Below are 16,560 nucleotides of genomic sequence, written 5' to 3'. Positions count from 1 at the left end.
CAGATAACTGAAATTTGGGGTGTCAGATTTTACATTAAGAATTTTGAGGGGGTGGGGGCGCCTGGGTGGCTCAGGGGGTTAAGCGTCTGCCTTCGGCTCAGGTCATGGTCTCAGGGTCCTGGGATCCAGCCCCGCATCGGGCTCTCTGCTCAGCAGGGAGCCTGCTTCCCCCCCCCCCTCCTCTCTGCCTCACTCTCTGTGTACTTGTGATCTCTGTCAAATAAATAAATAAAATCTTTAAAAAAAAAAAAAAAAGAATTTTGAGGGAGATCTATGATGCTTTGCACACTTGCCTGCCTTCTCAAGCCAAAGATACAGATCATAATTTCACCTGCTTTAGGCAGTTGAGTATCATCACTGGGTTTCTCACAGAGAGTGCTTGGGTTTGGGGACTTTCTAGAGAGTCTGGTTCACAGCAGCCTTCTGATCTAGCTTGCTGCTCGAGAGAAGCTCATTTGTTGAGCTTGCACTATGTGTAAGGGACTGCTGCAGCAATGAGAATCCTAAGGGACTTGCTGTCCAGTCCTCCAGAAGGTAGGAAATTAGAGATTGAGCCTGTTGAGGACAATACTGAATGGGAGCCCTTCTTCGTCAAAAAAGTGTGCCCGGACTCCGTGCTCAGGCATCTTTGTTCTTCTTTATTCATTCATTTAGCATGACTGTGGGCCAAGTACTAGGCTTGGTGCTGAGGTTCTAAACCATGAATAAACAATTGTTCCTAACTCAGGGGCTTTTCCTCTCTGGTCCTCAGCCATTTTCCAGAGGGTTGGGCTGAGATACCAAAATTCTGACCACCTGACACACCCCAGTTCAAGACAGCTCTTAAACACATATACAAATGTATTTATAAATATGACCCATTATTTCTGGTTAACGATTGCCAAGATCCATCCTCTAGGAAAATGAACAATAAAAATAATGTAATAATAAGACATAAGACAAGTTTAAAAGATCCAAATTATTGTTGGACTCCAGTCATTTTGTGAAAGCTCTCAAGCTGAATTCTTGGAAAAAGACATCTTCTCTATAAAAAAACTTTAATTTGTCTTTTGTGGTCTTTTTAACAATAACCTCAGAATCCTACTACTGGCTTTTCCTATTAAATATGAGATTGGTCAAGGAAGAAAAATATCTGGAACAGCCAAGTTCCTTGGAAAAAGCATACAAAGTTAATAAATAGGTCTAAAGTAAATATGTGGTCATTTCTCTATCTGTCCATAAAATAATGCAGATCTTGGGGACATTTTCACACCATTCATCTTAAAATAAAGAAACTGCTCTGTGATAAGTACTTTAAAAATTACAAGGATGTAGGTGTTGTTATGAAAAGTATATACAAAGGAAAAAAGGATCACTAAGTGTGTAATGGCAGAAAGAATTTGAAAACTCCAGCTGTAAATTTTTTTCCATGACTTCATGAGACTTTTGTAAATACACATCTATGCCCCATGGAAATCCCCACCTTCCAGATTAGGGGAGTTTTGTATCCTGTGTCTCTTCTCATCATCTACATGAATAGTTTCCCCTCTAGCTTCATTTGGGAAAATTTCGTCTTTATAGTACTTCTCTTCCCAAGCTGAAATTATGTTGACAATTTGGTGATTTATTGGGATGGTTTTCTGACTAGTTATGGTCACATTTGAAAAGCCACTGTGGTAACAGAATGACATATGAAGACACAGTAAAGCAGATAAGTTATCTCCTTTGGTTCTGTCTTTTCCAACTTTATCTCCAGTTTTATGGTCCTGGCCAGGTGCACAGTAACTAGTGGGCTCTAGGACCTGATAGATTTAGCCTTAGAAAGTGAGTGACTCTTTGGAATTTTCCCACTCATTAGCTATTCACGTAGCTTAACCAAAACCAGCCAATCAATCAATCAATCGATAATTTTTTTCTAAGAATCTTAAGAGAATGCTTGAATTAGGACTGAAAAGAGAACGTAATTGTTCATCTCTGTCTCTCAACAGTCGAGTAAGCAGGCTTACGAATTTGCAGAGAAGAGCCACGTAACATTATGCAAATCATTATCAAAGTCCAAAAGCAGGGGTAAATCAGATACAGATAGGAGTAAACTTCATGTATCTTGTTACACTTCTACTTGAAAATTTTTTAACTTATGAAAGAAATGTAAGCTGCCTTAAAAAAAAAAAAACAAAAAACTACCTTTTCTAGGAATTTGCAGATAGTGAGGTTTTTTCCCAGAAAAACTTCTCTTAGTATGTGTGTGGGCACACACACGTATACACTTGGGCATGCTAGTGGGACTTGGGTGCTGGTAGGCAGCTGCGGCCCACAGCCCGGCCCCCAGCCCAGCCGCACGCCCAGGCCACAGCAGGGTGAGGCAGCACCCCTAGAGATGGTCGAAGTCTGGAACTAGAGCTAATTACCTCCCTGTCAGAGGCCGTGCTTTAGACAGACCCAGGAGGGATGAATCTGGATGTTTTCCACAAGTACTTTTCCAGAGTCACCCACCATACTCAAGAGCTACTAATTGGCTGTCAGCCTTCCCAGAGTTGCTAATCAGAAAGAGTGCTTCACACCTTTCTCAATGGAGATAATTAGTATTATCCGTAGGAGATAAACAGCTCGTAGTAATTAAGGTAATGAGAAAAACTTTGTATGCATTATTTCAAAACCAGAAGTTCAATGGCATGATACAGATTAGACCCCAAGTTAAAAGCATCTATTAACATGTTCATTTAGGCTATAGCCCCTCAAAGTATAAAAACTGGTGATTATATAAATTATTTTGGAGCAAATTCACATTACTATTACACACTTTAAAATAACTGAAGATCAGATTACATTCTTTTTCGTTATTTTGTTGTCCCAAATGTGTTAAACTATCTGATATGACAATAGGACTGATATCAAAACTTTAAATCAACATCTTAAAAGGTTATACTTGGGTTTCAACTTCTTCCCTTTTTGGAGAATTTTCCATAAAATAACAAAAAGCAAGACATAGAGAGTTTAGATTTGCTTAACACATATATATCTCCTGAATAACCAAATATATCTTATTTTACGGTCTAGTGCTATGGCCTTGGAGTTAAAATAATGATTTTTTTTTTAACTTTGTACTCCTGATCAAATTAACTGGGACCACAGGGCCTGAGCATCTCCATTGAGTGGATACAGTTGCTCTAGGAAATATACAAACATCCATGTAAAATATTGGTGGTGTTCTTCTGAAACTTAGTTCCTGAGGCTCTTTAAATCTTGAAAAATATGAATGTTTTCCTGGAAATATTTTTACTGGGAAGGGCTTTGTTGGGCTAAGATATGAAAAATAGTTACCCCTAAATTTTAAATAAATGTAAAATAAAAAGTTAATGTGTGTTTATGTTATTGCATGTTATAATAGGTCTCCTTCCAGCATTTTGTTCTCTAAGGCATAGGATGAGAATCAGTGGCTCAACACCTGCACTCCTGACCCAGTCCCAAGGGTTCTGGTAAAAATAGCCCTTTTGGACAGTGTCAGGTGCTCAGAGAGAGTCTTTGCAGACCATTCAGGAAGACAGCAGCCTGAAGAGAGCAGCAGTCCTCCACTGAGACGCGGGGTAGGAGACAGCAAGCAACCTGGATGCAGACGTAACAAACACCCATTTCTGTTCTTTATTGCTTCTAGGCTCAGAAAGTATTTCTAGAATTCTTCTCCACAAAGAAGCTGTTCCAGGGTTCCCTTTAGAAATAGTTGTAGCCAAAGACAATGAATTCCTGCTGTTTCAAGCCTTCTTCCTTTGGAGGACATTAAGGTATTTCTTTAATTCCTCAGCTGATTCAGTACAAGATGAGGTGGAATTCCAGGCTGATCCTGTAGGCAGCACCTCGCCGAACTTCCCCGTGCCAGGTGCCAACCTTTGTGCAAATATTTGCTCGTTCTCCTAAATGAGATCTAAGACCGTTTCTCTCCTTTGAAAGGGGCCCACTAACACATCTCTCCCCGGCCAGTTTGAAGGGAGACAGTTTTCTTTGCTCCAAGCAACAGGTATTGTATACCAAGATGCAGCATTGTCTCCAGAAGTCTTGGCGGGACCTCCATTCAGCTGATAATCCCCAGACCTGCCAAGGGCCAACATCACCATCATCCTTCTAGAAAGGCATGTACTCTCTGGCCTATCCTCTCAGTATCCCTTGTGATATAAGATCATAGAAATGCAGGATTTACATGAGAATCTTCTAGTGTTCAGGCCAAGACTCATCAGGATATTCTCCATGTTCAAAACACCGTTGCGCAGACCAAGCGTGAGCTAGTCGCAGTCCCCGACACACGCAGTTCAGGGTACTCGAACAAGCAGCTCACACACATTTCTCACATGTCACCAACACTTCTTGAGCTTCTTGATGTGTATGCTTTAGAACTAATCATATTATGATGCCATAATTCTAGATTCTTTAAAATTACCTCTTCCCACCCCAAGAATTTCCTGGGATAGAAACTTGGCAAACAATCTAACTAACTTTCGGTCGCTACTCTGTAAGGACTTAAATGTAATATTGATTTTAAATGCTCCAATTCAGGATGGTATCAGATGGGTCTCTTCACTTTGGAGTTCATTGTTAGGAAGAAGAAATTGAATTGCAGTGGTCTTTCTTTCCCCAAACACTGCCGTGATGTTAGTAAAAGGACCACTTCTGAGATTACATGTGAATGTTTTGGACTGAGAACAGACTCTCAGTTCTGTTTATGATAATACCAGATCTTTTACTAGATAATTTGTAGTTGCATATTCCTGTTGTCATGTTGTTCTTAGAGAATCTAACCAAAACACAGAGAGTGCCTCACAGGGTAGGACACTGGGCACTACATTGTTGAGAGAATGATGGAAGTGAATAGCATGCAATGCATGGCTTCCGATGAAATGTTAGACAGCTCGTGGTCTACAGATGTCTCTCTTACAGATCAGCATTTCCTCCAGTGACCTAGGACCTAGGACCTAGGACACTTACGTACCCCACCCCAGTCATGCATCACTACCCTCAAAAGGCTTTTAAAATTTGTTCCAGTTTGTACTTGTAAAGGAGAACAATACTTATTTGTTAAATGTCATAAAACGAGAGGACAAGTGTTAAAATACTATACTGAGTATATCACAGTGAACGTTGTTGTGTTCAGCCAGCCTCTTGAGGGGAAATTGAATAGTTCTGGAGTAATTGATAATTTTCGTGAGTAAATGGTTTTGTTGAGTTTTTTTTGTGTTTTAATATTAAATATTGAGGGAGACATAATTTGAAATGTATACACTTCCAATTTCTTCCATCTAATGTATCATAAATGAAGGGGAAACATAATTTTAAAGGTACAACATAATTTTTTGTTCCTTGCCTTCTACCACGTTATCTGAGACTTGGAGGACATCCAGTAAGACTTGTTTTATCTGAAATATTTACCAGTACTTAATAAACAGCCCTTCTCTGCATTTTCTTTTCATTTGTTAAACTGAACAAAAGTTATCATCCTGAATGTTGTGGGAAAACAGGCTCAGCGTATCTCCTCTCCTGGAGAACTGTGTGCTTGGTGGACGCCTGTGACTGTCTCCTTAGCTGATGAAGCTGTTTGGATAAGGCGTGGGAACTTTCAAGTCAGTGTTGTGGTTCTGATCCTCAAGCCACCCATTTCTTTTTTTTCCCCTGACTTTCTAGCCACAGATCACAGTTCTGATTTCATGCATTAAACAAAATAAGTATCAAAAGTAGCATTTTATAGCACTGTCCTCCTAACAAATCCCTAAAATTCACCAGAATTCACTACCTTATGATTTTTATGCATTCCCAGGATTGCTGTAATCTGCCCAAATATATTTTTCCATAATACATTTTCTGAAGGCAAAAGTCGTTCATGAACTTAAATGTCAGGTAAGAACACAAGGTTTTGGTCCAAGTCGATGTGCTCAACATTTCTTCACCCATAGCCATTTCCTAAAGCATGAACACAGATTTCAAAATCCAGCCCTGATCTTTGCCCTCAGATCTCTAGCACATAGACCTAACTCCTTTCTCTGTGGGATAATCTAGAGTATAGTTACTTGAAGGTGATACAGGTCCTCTGTTCTGTCTGACATTTGTGGTTGGACTAATGTTGACAAAACATTGGCTGTCTTGTGGCTGAAGGCTGAAATGGAATCAGTATTTTGGGTGACTAATAACAGTGGTGATAAAAGAAAGACCAGATAGGTTCGAAAACCAAAGATGTTGACAGTAAATTTTTACAAGAATGTCAGAAAGTGGCACAGCTGTGTTTAATTCACGGCATCATAAAACTTGCCTAAACTTAAATGACTTTTTGATGTTTACAGTTACCTTTCAGAAGGGATACGTGAGTGGTGGAAGGAAATTAGAAATTTTACAGTGGAGGGAAGTTTGTATCAAAATTTCAGGGTGATGTTCTTCACACTGTGTTGCAATAAAAATAGAGAATGTGCTACACCCTCTTCGTACGTATTTTTGCAGGGAGAATGCTTATCAGAGCATCTCTTGAGGAAGTCATAGTTGCCCACTACCTGTGAAGAGCTGAATCATTGGCCTCTTTTAGCAGATGGATAAAAATTTAGAACTCTTGATCTTAGCAGTGGCAGCTAAAATACTTATTTTAGTCTCTCTTCCATGGTAATGGGAAACGAAACTAGAGAAGACAGTGTGAACTAATGGATAGAGTGTTGGACAGGAGGTCAGGAACCTCTGTTCTGTTCTATTCCCAGCCTGCTGCCGGGTTGCTATGTAAACAGATAAGCCAGTCACCCTCTCTGCACCTCATATTTTCCATTTTGGAAACATAGGTAGAGACATTCCGTACTTCACTCTTCACAAAGATACTGTGAGCACCAGCTTCCTCTGAAGAAGTTCATAGTATCTTTTGGTTAAAAAGAACTACAGAAATATGTCAGTGGCCCTGTTCCTTTTGATGACACCCTGACCACCATCTCATAGAAGTTGTCGCCTATCTGAGCTGCAAAGCAAGGATCATTACAATGGGCTTTGTACTACATGGAAACCGAGATTGCGACCCTGGAGCCGGAATGCTAGGGTTTGAGTCTTGGGTCCATCACATGCTAACTCTACGATCTGGGACAAGTGAGCAATCCTAGATTTCCTCATCCATAAAATGGGGAAAATGAGAGCACTCATCTCCCTGGAATGGGATGAAGCTTGAGGCATTTTAAAGAGCATTGCAAACATACAGACCCATGATGCACTTTACAGAAGTGTGTAATTACTTTCATCGCCAGGACAAATCTTCATTATTATCATGGCAGGGAAGGTAAAGCATCATCTTTGGCGTTGGTGTCTTCTAGGCTTTTCTTCCCAGAATGGCCACTCACTCTTCCTGCTGACGGCTTGTGTCTGACTCTGCCACTCCCATTGCCCCTGGGCCCCGAGCTCCTAGTCACTATTATCCATCATACCTGTAATAATTGAAGGAGTGTCACATAGAAGATAGGAAATCCAGATTTCAGAAGAGTTGCAAAATGGAGAGATAATTGACAGTTGGAAGCTATGTCCTGATTTTTACAGAAGATAAATGCAGAAAACATCAAGAGAAATAGAAGAATAGTTAACAATTTACATGTTGTTGATTTAACCTCTCCTGTCCGCTTTCTATAGTGGTAACCATCAGGGAAGTATAATGGGAGGGTACCAAGAAATAAATAAATTACTCAAACGTAAAGAAAAAGAGTTTTTGGATTTTCAAAAACCTAAATAAAAATCTTTCTGTTTCAGGGATTAAAAACATTAGGAAAGTATAAAAGTTTAGGGTTCGATGAAAATTATTGATTTTTTTTTTTTTTTGCAACTTACTGTAGTGTAGGATTTCAAAGATTGAATAGCGTCTAAGAGGTAATCATATGTTTCATTGATTTTTTTTTTCTCTTTTTATTATTAGAACCAACCTACATCACAATTGATCCGCCTGCATGTGGGGAGTTATCAAACTGTACGTTGACAGAGAAGGAGTGCATTTATGGTTTCAAACTTGATCACAATGGTTGTCGAACCTGTCAGTGCAAAAACAGTAAGTATACAGAAGATTGTGCCTTTTTTTCTGGGCCTAATAGGGTACTGTCAAAGCATATTATGTGATTGAATATCTTTTTCATTCCTATTGATGACATTCCCTTAGCAACCTGAAAGAAGAAAAGAAAATTTATACCTAACACCCACAAATACATAGTCATTTGGGGGGGAAGAGGTGCTCCTTTATTCTTCCTTGTGTTCAGATACTCCCTCCTGTCCAGCTGCATCATGGGGGCAGCCCCCTAGGCTGTGGAGGACACATCTTTCTAACCTCCCAGTTGGTGCTGTCTCTGACAGCATTGCTGGGGTCATCCAGTGACAAGGCGGTCACCCACACAGAGGCTGTCATATACCACATGTAATGGCAGCCATAATTCTCAGAATGTGCCTCACGCTGTTTATCCCAGCTCTCTTCCATGTAAATTCCAATCATGTCTCAGGCCCTGTCCTCTGAAACTTTAGACAGAGTATATTGCATTGCTCCCGGGGTGGGGGGGGGGCGATGAATTGCCCTTCATGTTTAAAATGATTTTGAATCCCCCTGATTCTTCTGCTAGAATAAACATCTTCAGTCCTCTCAGCCATTCTGCATGTTACATTACCTAGTTTTTAGAACTTTCTTGGTCCTTTCCATCTTTGACATACGTACAAATCGTCACTATCTTTATGTCAGTGTGTGGCCCAGAAACAAACAGAATACTTCAGAATTTGATCTGATTTGTGCAGTGCTGTGGTGTGGCCTAAGTTTGCATTAGCACTTTGAATTACACATTATTGGGCAATCCTGAGTTTTTACAAGTTGCTAGAACCTGTAGGTGCTTTTTACATCAGCTGCTGGTATGTGGTTCTTCAGTCGTTCTGTATTTGAATATTTAATTTTTTTTAACGATACAAATACAGGGCCAAATTAAACAAGAAATTATCCTGAGAATTTTAAACCATTTTCCAACTATTTGGAATGTTTTCGAATCTTCATAATGTGATAAGCATAACTTGACTGTCCTCACCCAAACTTCTGAAGGAAAATAAGTTGTACAGAACCAAGGACAGATCCCCATTGCTTGGAAAACCTTCCTGCAGAATGAAGCATAATCCTGCCTCCCTCAGCGAGGTCCCTCAGCTAACATGTCAGCTCCATCTCCTCACGAAAGTCTGGAAACACTCCCATCTGTATCTTCTCTGGCATCAAAACACACTGTATTTGTAGCACTCTTTTGCTAGAAACCCTATTTTAAACATAAAATGAAGTTAGTGGGGCATGGCTTGTTCTTCATGAACCTACAGCGACTACTGGGTGGTCGTTGCTTTCCTTGCTCACAAATCACATGTTTAACAGTTCTTTCCGAAGAACTTTCAGTTGTGAATGTCCAGCTTGGTTTTTGTAGTTTTGGAATCCTTTGTCTCTTTTGAATTAACATCTGGTGGCCTCCTTGAGTTTTCTGAAATCTCTTTCCGTTCCTTCTGATCCCCCAAACATAGACAGTGCTTCCATAATAAGCAGGTTCTCCGTGAGCCTCTGGATATAATTATCCTGGGCTCCGAGCCTTGGAATTACTTATGTAGATAGATGCTTACTTTCTGATTTATTAGTTATCTTGGGCTTTATGTCCTCTTAACCTTAATTACCCAGCACTTTCTTTTATAAGAATACTTCTGATGAAGAAGACAGACACAGAATAGGAGTTGAGTAATTGAGTTTTTTCCATTCACGTGTCCCCATCACTCTGCCTGCCTCCTGGAGTTGGTGCTAAAACGGAGTTTACAAAACTGTTGTTGGGACCCTGGTGGTTACCATCTTTAAATGTCCTAGAAGCCTCCACGCATCGGAGCTGTCCTGTTTGGAAAACCAAATTCGTTAGGGAGCTGCCTTGGCATCCACGTGTGTCTGTGTAACTGGCCAACTTCGTTGTTGTTGTTTTGATACCAACATAATTCGTATTGTATTGTGAAGAGTTTATATATTAATAGTTTTCAACTGTCTTGAGGTACACACCTCTCTGATCATGGGAGTATACTGGAATTTTTTTTCCTGAACTTTTTGAAATCTAAAAATACAGATTTCATCGTGCCTGATCTCCCCGCCTCCCACCTTCACCTGGGCTTTGCTGTTAGGAACTTTTTCACCACGTGGTTATGCTTATATAAGACCCCTGGCACTTTACAAAGAGCCCTTTGTAGTTAAGTCCAAAGAAATGATTTTCCTCTAGTTGTCAATGAAATGAGTCAAAAATGGATCACTGGATTTTTGCAGGGTGAGGCTGTTAGGAAAATTCTGCTCTGCCTGTCTTTGCAGTTGTGTTGCCTTCCGGATTTGTGACAGGAATGTGCGTGTATACTGACTGCCTGCCACCTACAGTTCATTAACATGCCAGAAGAGATAGGTACGGGAGACCGTTGCATTTTATGTCAGTGGTTTGGTTTTTTTGTTTTGTTTTTTGTTTTTTTAAGATTTTATTTATTTATTTGACACACAGATCACAAGTAGGCAGAGAGGCAGGCAGAGAGAGAGAAGGAAGCAGGCTTCCTGCTGAGCAGAGAGCCCAATGCGGGGCTCGATCTCAGAACCCTGGGATCATGACCTGAGCCGAAGGCAGAGGCTTAACCCACTGAGCCACCCAGGTGCTCCTGTCAGTGGTTTTTTTAATATAAATCTTTATTGGCTGTTCATTATATGCAAATTTTACTTAGTTGGAAGATAAATCTCTGGTCTTTCTTCCTTCCCTCCTCCTTCCTTTCTTCTTCTGCCTCATATAATAGAGCACCTGCCAAGTTCTTGGTCCTGTACTTGGTGTTCATGCCACAAACGTGAATACAGTACAAGATGTCCTCCTGTAACCAATACACTAATGAAATATCACCATTTCAAGTCCAATTCTGTAACTTACAAATCCTGTGAAAAGGAGGCTTTGGTCCTGTAGAAGAATCCAGGCACATGTTCGCACCAGAGGAGGGAAGGAACTAACCCATCTCCCAGGGCCTTGCTGGGCGCTTAGCAGACGTTGGTTGAGCCAGTGAGCAAGGAGCCATCAGAATTGGGGATGCCATTGGACATCATTCTTATTTAAGATCCCCTTCTGTGTTCTTGCCATTCTGACTACATCCATTTTATCAAACTGAGATTCTTGACCTGGGTTAGTCTCTTGCCGTCTCACTTGCTGCCACCTGGTACCTAAGGACATAATTAAACACCAAGTGGCATTTGTCGGTTTGTCTGTATCATACAAACAAAAAAACAAACCACATGTGTGGTCATCAAGCAGTCTGTCCTCACTCCCGTGTCGTTGTGACCTGACACCTCTGGAAGCCACACCTTTAGGAGGGGAGTCAGTAAAGCAAACAGCCCAGATTGTTAGTTGTCAGACCCCCGCCAGTGTTCACCCCTCACTCGCCTCCCAGGCTCTGGCAGGAGACTGAGCCACATCTAGCTGATCATGACAAGTCACTTTACTTCTCAGAGCCTCCGTGTCCTCCTCTGTAAAGGGCAAATAATAATACCTAACTAATGGGTTATTCTGAGGACTGAGTAAACTAATGAATGCAAAACTAGCTTTACTAGCCAACATATGGTAATTGTTACTCTGTTTACAGAAAATGATCGCTGTATCCATGCACTTCTGAGTCGGCGCAGGCTGGCTGATTTGGAAAGCCCCCGGCTTCCCCACCTTGGCTCCAATACAAACCTGCCTCTGGTTCTTCGTGTCCTCTGAGGACACTCACACAAACAACTTCCCCTTTACCTTTTAATTTTAACTGTCAGATATTCTCATTCTCTTTCACCTAGTTTTAGAAAAAGGAAACTTCCTTGCACTAAAAGATGGCATAAGTGTGTTCTCTTTCCCATTGCAGCTACTTGATAAATACTGAATTTGTCTGAATTTCTCCCCTACATAATTTTTGTTTGCATCCATCCAACAAAGCCCATTTCACATGCTGTGGCCCTAACCATCCATACCTCAGTTTTCTGTTAGGGATTAGACCTTGTTTATATAAACCACAGGCATCAAGATTGCTTAAAATCAAACCATTGCCCAATAGATAGAAATTTCTCCCCTGTTCACTGCTTTGTTATTCATTCATCCTTTTTTCATCTAGCATTTGTTGACTGCCTACCATATGCCATGTACTTAGGGATATGAAAAAGATAAAAATGGACTTTATCCTCAACTAATAAGAGGCTGTAATGATATTGCAGTTTAAGCATATTATACACAACCACTTCTAGATCGAAACTTTTAGATTGAAATAAAAACCCAGTGTTAACAACTCCTTCAAAAAATAAATGGAAGGTATAGGACAAAATATTCTCTTATGTGAACATACCGTAGCTTTGCTACTTTAACCTGTAACAAATAACATTCTTATACCACTGCCCAGCAAAGTAATGCATCAAAGGCATACAGAGAATTTAAATTATCCCTGACTCATTTTCCCATATTTAGAATAAAGAAAAGAAATACAGGGGCACCTGGGTGGCTCAGTGGGTTAAAGTCTTTGCCTTCGGCTCAGGTCATGATCCCAGGGTTCTGGGATCGAGCCCCACATCAGGCTCTCTGCTTGTTGGGGAGCCTGCGTCCTCCTCTCTCTCTCTGCCTGCCTCTCTGCCTACTTGTGATCTCTGCCTGTCAAATAAATAAATAAAATCTTTAATTAAAAAAAAAAAGAGGGAGCGCCTGGGTGGCTCAGTGGGTTAAATCCTCTGCCTTCGGCTCAGGTCATGATCCCAGGGTCCTGGGATCGAGCCCCGCATCGGGCTCTCTGCTCTGCGGGGAGCCTGCTTCCTCCTCTCTCTCTGCCTGCCTCTCTGCCTACTTGTGATCTCTGTCTGTCAAAAAAAATAAATAAAATCTTAAAAAAAAAAAAAAAGAAATATGGTAGAAGACGTTTAAGTATAAGAGCTACAAAAGTTAAAACTAAAATCATTTCAGTATACTATTAGTAACCTAATATTTTGTTGGTATAAGCTATTAATAACATTACTTTTTAACCGAATAGACATGCTACCCTTCAGCTTACCATATAAACTAATGTAGTAAGTGACATCTGTATCGATTAAATTCCATCCATCTTTTGGCATCTTATTTTCTACAACTTTAAATCAAGTGGATTTGACTGGATTATTTTTAACTTCTCTTCCAGTTTTAACATTTTGTAATTCTATAATAATGCTTTTATTTAGAAGCTGATGCAGGTGTAGCAAATTAATGGTAGCCAGAAGAGGAAGCCTTCCTACTTTTCATGAAAAACTTATCTTAATCTGGCATCCAGGGAAGGTTGCAGCAACAAATACAGGGAGGCAGACTCCAGGCTTCCAGTTTGTGATGACTCAGAGCCAAAGTCATAACTAAAGCCCAGATTCAAGACTGGGACAAGCATTTGTAGTGTTGCATTTCTTTTTTTTTTTTTTTTTCTTTGTGGTGTTTTTTTTTTTTTAATTTTTTTTTTTTTAAAGATATATTTTTATCCCCAGGGGTACAGGTCTGTGAATCACCAGGTTTACACACTTCACAGCACTCATCATAGCACATACCCTCCCCAATGTCCATAATCCCACCCCCCCCAACCCCCCTCCCCCCATTAACCCTCAGTTTGTTTTGTGAGATTAAGAGTCACTTATGGTTTGTCTCCCTGTAGTGTTGCATTTCTTTATTTAATCATCTCAGCACCTTTGTGGTGTTCCTAACTAACAGGTTAGTGGGAATTGCCAGTGTCCACAAATATGGACAGAGAAGGGACACGGTCACGTTGGGTTCCAAATGTAGTTACGTGGTACTCGCTTAACCTGAAGGACAGGTACAGTTGTGTCATATTTTGGCCCCGGGAGCTAATAGCACTTTTTCTCCAGAGTAAACAGAGTTGACTGCATAGCTGCTGTCAGCCAACTGTGACGCACACTGCTGTGTACTTTGCCGTTACTTATCACTTTCTCTTCGGTGGTAATTCTCCCCAATAGATTAGGAAGCATTTTTAGATCTCAGTAAAGTCATAATGCTAAAAAATTCTGAACGTAAGCCACCGTTCTTTCTTTCTTGCTACCTCGAGTGATGTGCTAAAGCTCTTCAGACAAACTTATAAACCCCCACTCACCTATAAATAAAAGTATTTCTGCTTGGTTCTGCTCTTTATTTAAAGGTTTGCCTCGATGATACATTTATCATTGAAATGATACATTTATCAAGAAAAATTCATAATTGATACATGAACCTAGGACCACCTTATAGTCTTTAATATTCTTCCTTTCTGAGCTAGAAGATGGTATTTTGAGATGTGTCGCAAGTGCCAGTGTTTTTGAAGATTTTAAGTACTAGCAGAGTAAGTTTTTCCATTTTGTTGTTTTTCTCTTACTACAGCAACCTCGAGAGTGGAGGAGTAAATAGCAAGAACTTTGATCGATTCATTCATTCAGCAAAATGTTTATTGAACGTTCATTCCAAGCTAAACACCATGATGGCACATAGGCTGTATAAAGAAAGAAAATAAAGCCCTACCCCAGAGCCCTCTTCTGATAGGGAATAGAACGGAGACAGGCCTGGTCCACAGTGTTGTGACTTAAAAATTCATGGAATAGAGAAATAGGCTTACAACTTTGAATTCAGTGTCAGAGGAAAAAAGGTGGCTGTGAATGTCTTCTCCCTCCTTCATCATCCCTTAATGACGGAAAGAAAGGAAAACTGATGACCTTTCAAGTCCTATAATTACAAATTTTTAAATGAGCCATTTAGAATTTTGCTTTTAAGGTTGCAAATTAGTAATCAGTTGCTTCACAGTGTGATACCCACAGGGTTATATTAAATATGTGTAATGAAAGGTTTATGATCAGGACAGAGTAGAAAATTATACCATAAATCACATTTTCCTCTCTAAAAGATAGCAGGTTAAATGTTCGTGTATTGCCAGCTAAGATTCACAAAAAGATGCTCTCTTAAAATATTTGTGCAAAACCTGAACCCATCTCATCTATTAATTGTAGTTCAGGGCCTAATTTTAGATGATAAACAAGGTTCGCGTGTGGAGGGGATACATGCATTCTGGTTTTCTTAGTAACATGCATTATTTATAATATATACATTTTAAGGGCATCCAAATAAAATACAAATTCATTATTCCGACAAAAATAGTCTCTGCTTCCCACCTTGCCGGCCCATGCAGAGCAGTAATCAAACATTGCTGCACTCTTGCCGTCGCTGTGTCAATCTCTTTACATTTCACACCTTTGGAAATCTTCCTAGAAGACGTTGGTGAAGCTGATCTCTCCAGTACTTCCTTTCGCCTGCCACCCTAGCTTCCCTCCCTCCCCTCGCCCGGTGTTTAAATTCTAAAATAATGTTACTGCTCACTAACAGAGGACAGCTACACATCGCACCAAACTCTGCTACCAGAGGAGAGTTTGAACATTTCAGATGGTGGATAAACTTTAATGTAGATGTTTTGGCACATAACACTTTTTAGTCAATTAGGCTTATCCAAAGACGTGGCTATTCATAGGGGGGTGGATATCAAAATGAAACACTGACTGTTTCACTCTGTATCATGTTGTTAGACTTGTTTCTCTTTAAAGAAATGCTTTAGGCCGCATACATTGTGCAGTGTCCCAAGATCATATGTAAAACTCCTAAGAGAAAACATTGTGTGAACATTGAAGAATGTGTGTTATCCTAAGTGTTTAGTAGGAGCAAAATATATAATGTCGTTGGGGTGTAACTGTCTAACTCTCACGTTTTAACAGTAAATGGTGATCAGTAGTTTGAGGAACTCATAAGAGCAAGTTTCATGAAAAAACAGCACTCGGTCTCATCCACACCTCTGATTGTTGTTACCAGCCTGCTCTTGAGCATCAGATGGAGATACGCTGCAGAAGTCTATTTTTCTGGGCTTTATTTTCTGGATTCTGGACTAGTACCAAGATGTGGAGTTATGTTGGGATTACCATGAAATGGCGGCTCCATAACTTTTAAGCATTCCTCATGCCATAGTACAGTCCAGTATACAGTCTAGCATATAATGTAGGATAGGACAGTCCAGGATAGCATTCACGTCTGCGGAAGAGGACCGGAAGACTAGGGGCAGGTCTGAACGTGTCCACGAGTTCACCAGCACCTCACACCCTCCGCCTCTCTTCACAGGGGAGGAGCTGTGCTCGGGCCTCAAGCGAGGCTGTACCTTGGACTGCCCCTTCGGTTTCCTGACCGATGCCCACAACTGTGAGATCTGTCAGTGCCGCCCACGGCCCAAGAAGTGCAGACCCATAATCTGTGACAAGCATTGTCCGTTTGGTTACCTGTAAGTACTTCTTAATCCAGAAGCTCTCTTCTTAATTATCCGTCACTTAAGGAAGCGTCCAAACTTATTTTTGTTAATTGTCTCGTGCGTGTGTGAGGGGATCAGGGATGCGTGGAGTCCAGAATACCTGTGCTCCTTTGTTCAGTGAGTCAGAAAGCAGCAAGGGGCGGGTTTTACTCTTACTCTTTGATGAAAGTGGGCCAGAGACTCGTTCTGCCACTGTCCTTTGGGCCTCTTCTGTGAGACTTCCTCATGGCAAGGGCCTTT

The 16,560-nt window shown here is 40.6% G+C and overlaps 1 protein-coding gene across 1 annotated transcript in view; it reads left to right on the top strand.

Annotated features, from left to right (window-relative positions):
* Nucleotides 1-16,560, top strand: part of LOC111158419 (cysteine rich transmembrane BMP regulator 1) — a 230,387-nt gene that overhangs the window by 171,480 nt on the left and 42,347 nt on the right. The window contains exons 8-9 of the mRNA XM_022520421.1: nucleotides 7,886-8,014; nucleotides 16,137-16,293. Of these exons, the coding sequence (XP_022376129.1) occupies nucleotides 7,886-8,014; nucleotides 16,137-16,293 (286 nt within the window). The remainder of the gene's footprint in view (nucleotides 1-7,885; nucleotides 8,015-16,136; nucleotides 16,294-16,560) is intronic.

This window comes from Enhydra lutris, unplaced genomic scaffold, assembly GCF_002288905.1.
Source record: "Enhydra lutris kenyoni isolate GAN:26980312 unplaced genomic scaffold, ASM228890v2 scaffoldscaffold59, whole genome shotgun sequence".
Classification (NCBI taxonomy): Eukaryota; Metazoa; Chordata; class Mammalia; order Carnivora; family Mustelidae; genus Enhydra; species Enhydra lutris.
The sequence above is the reverse complement of the archived record's forward strand: the minus strand, read 5'-3'. Positions and strand labels throughout refer to the sequence as shown.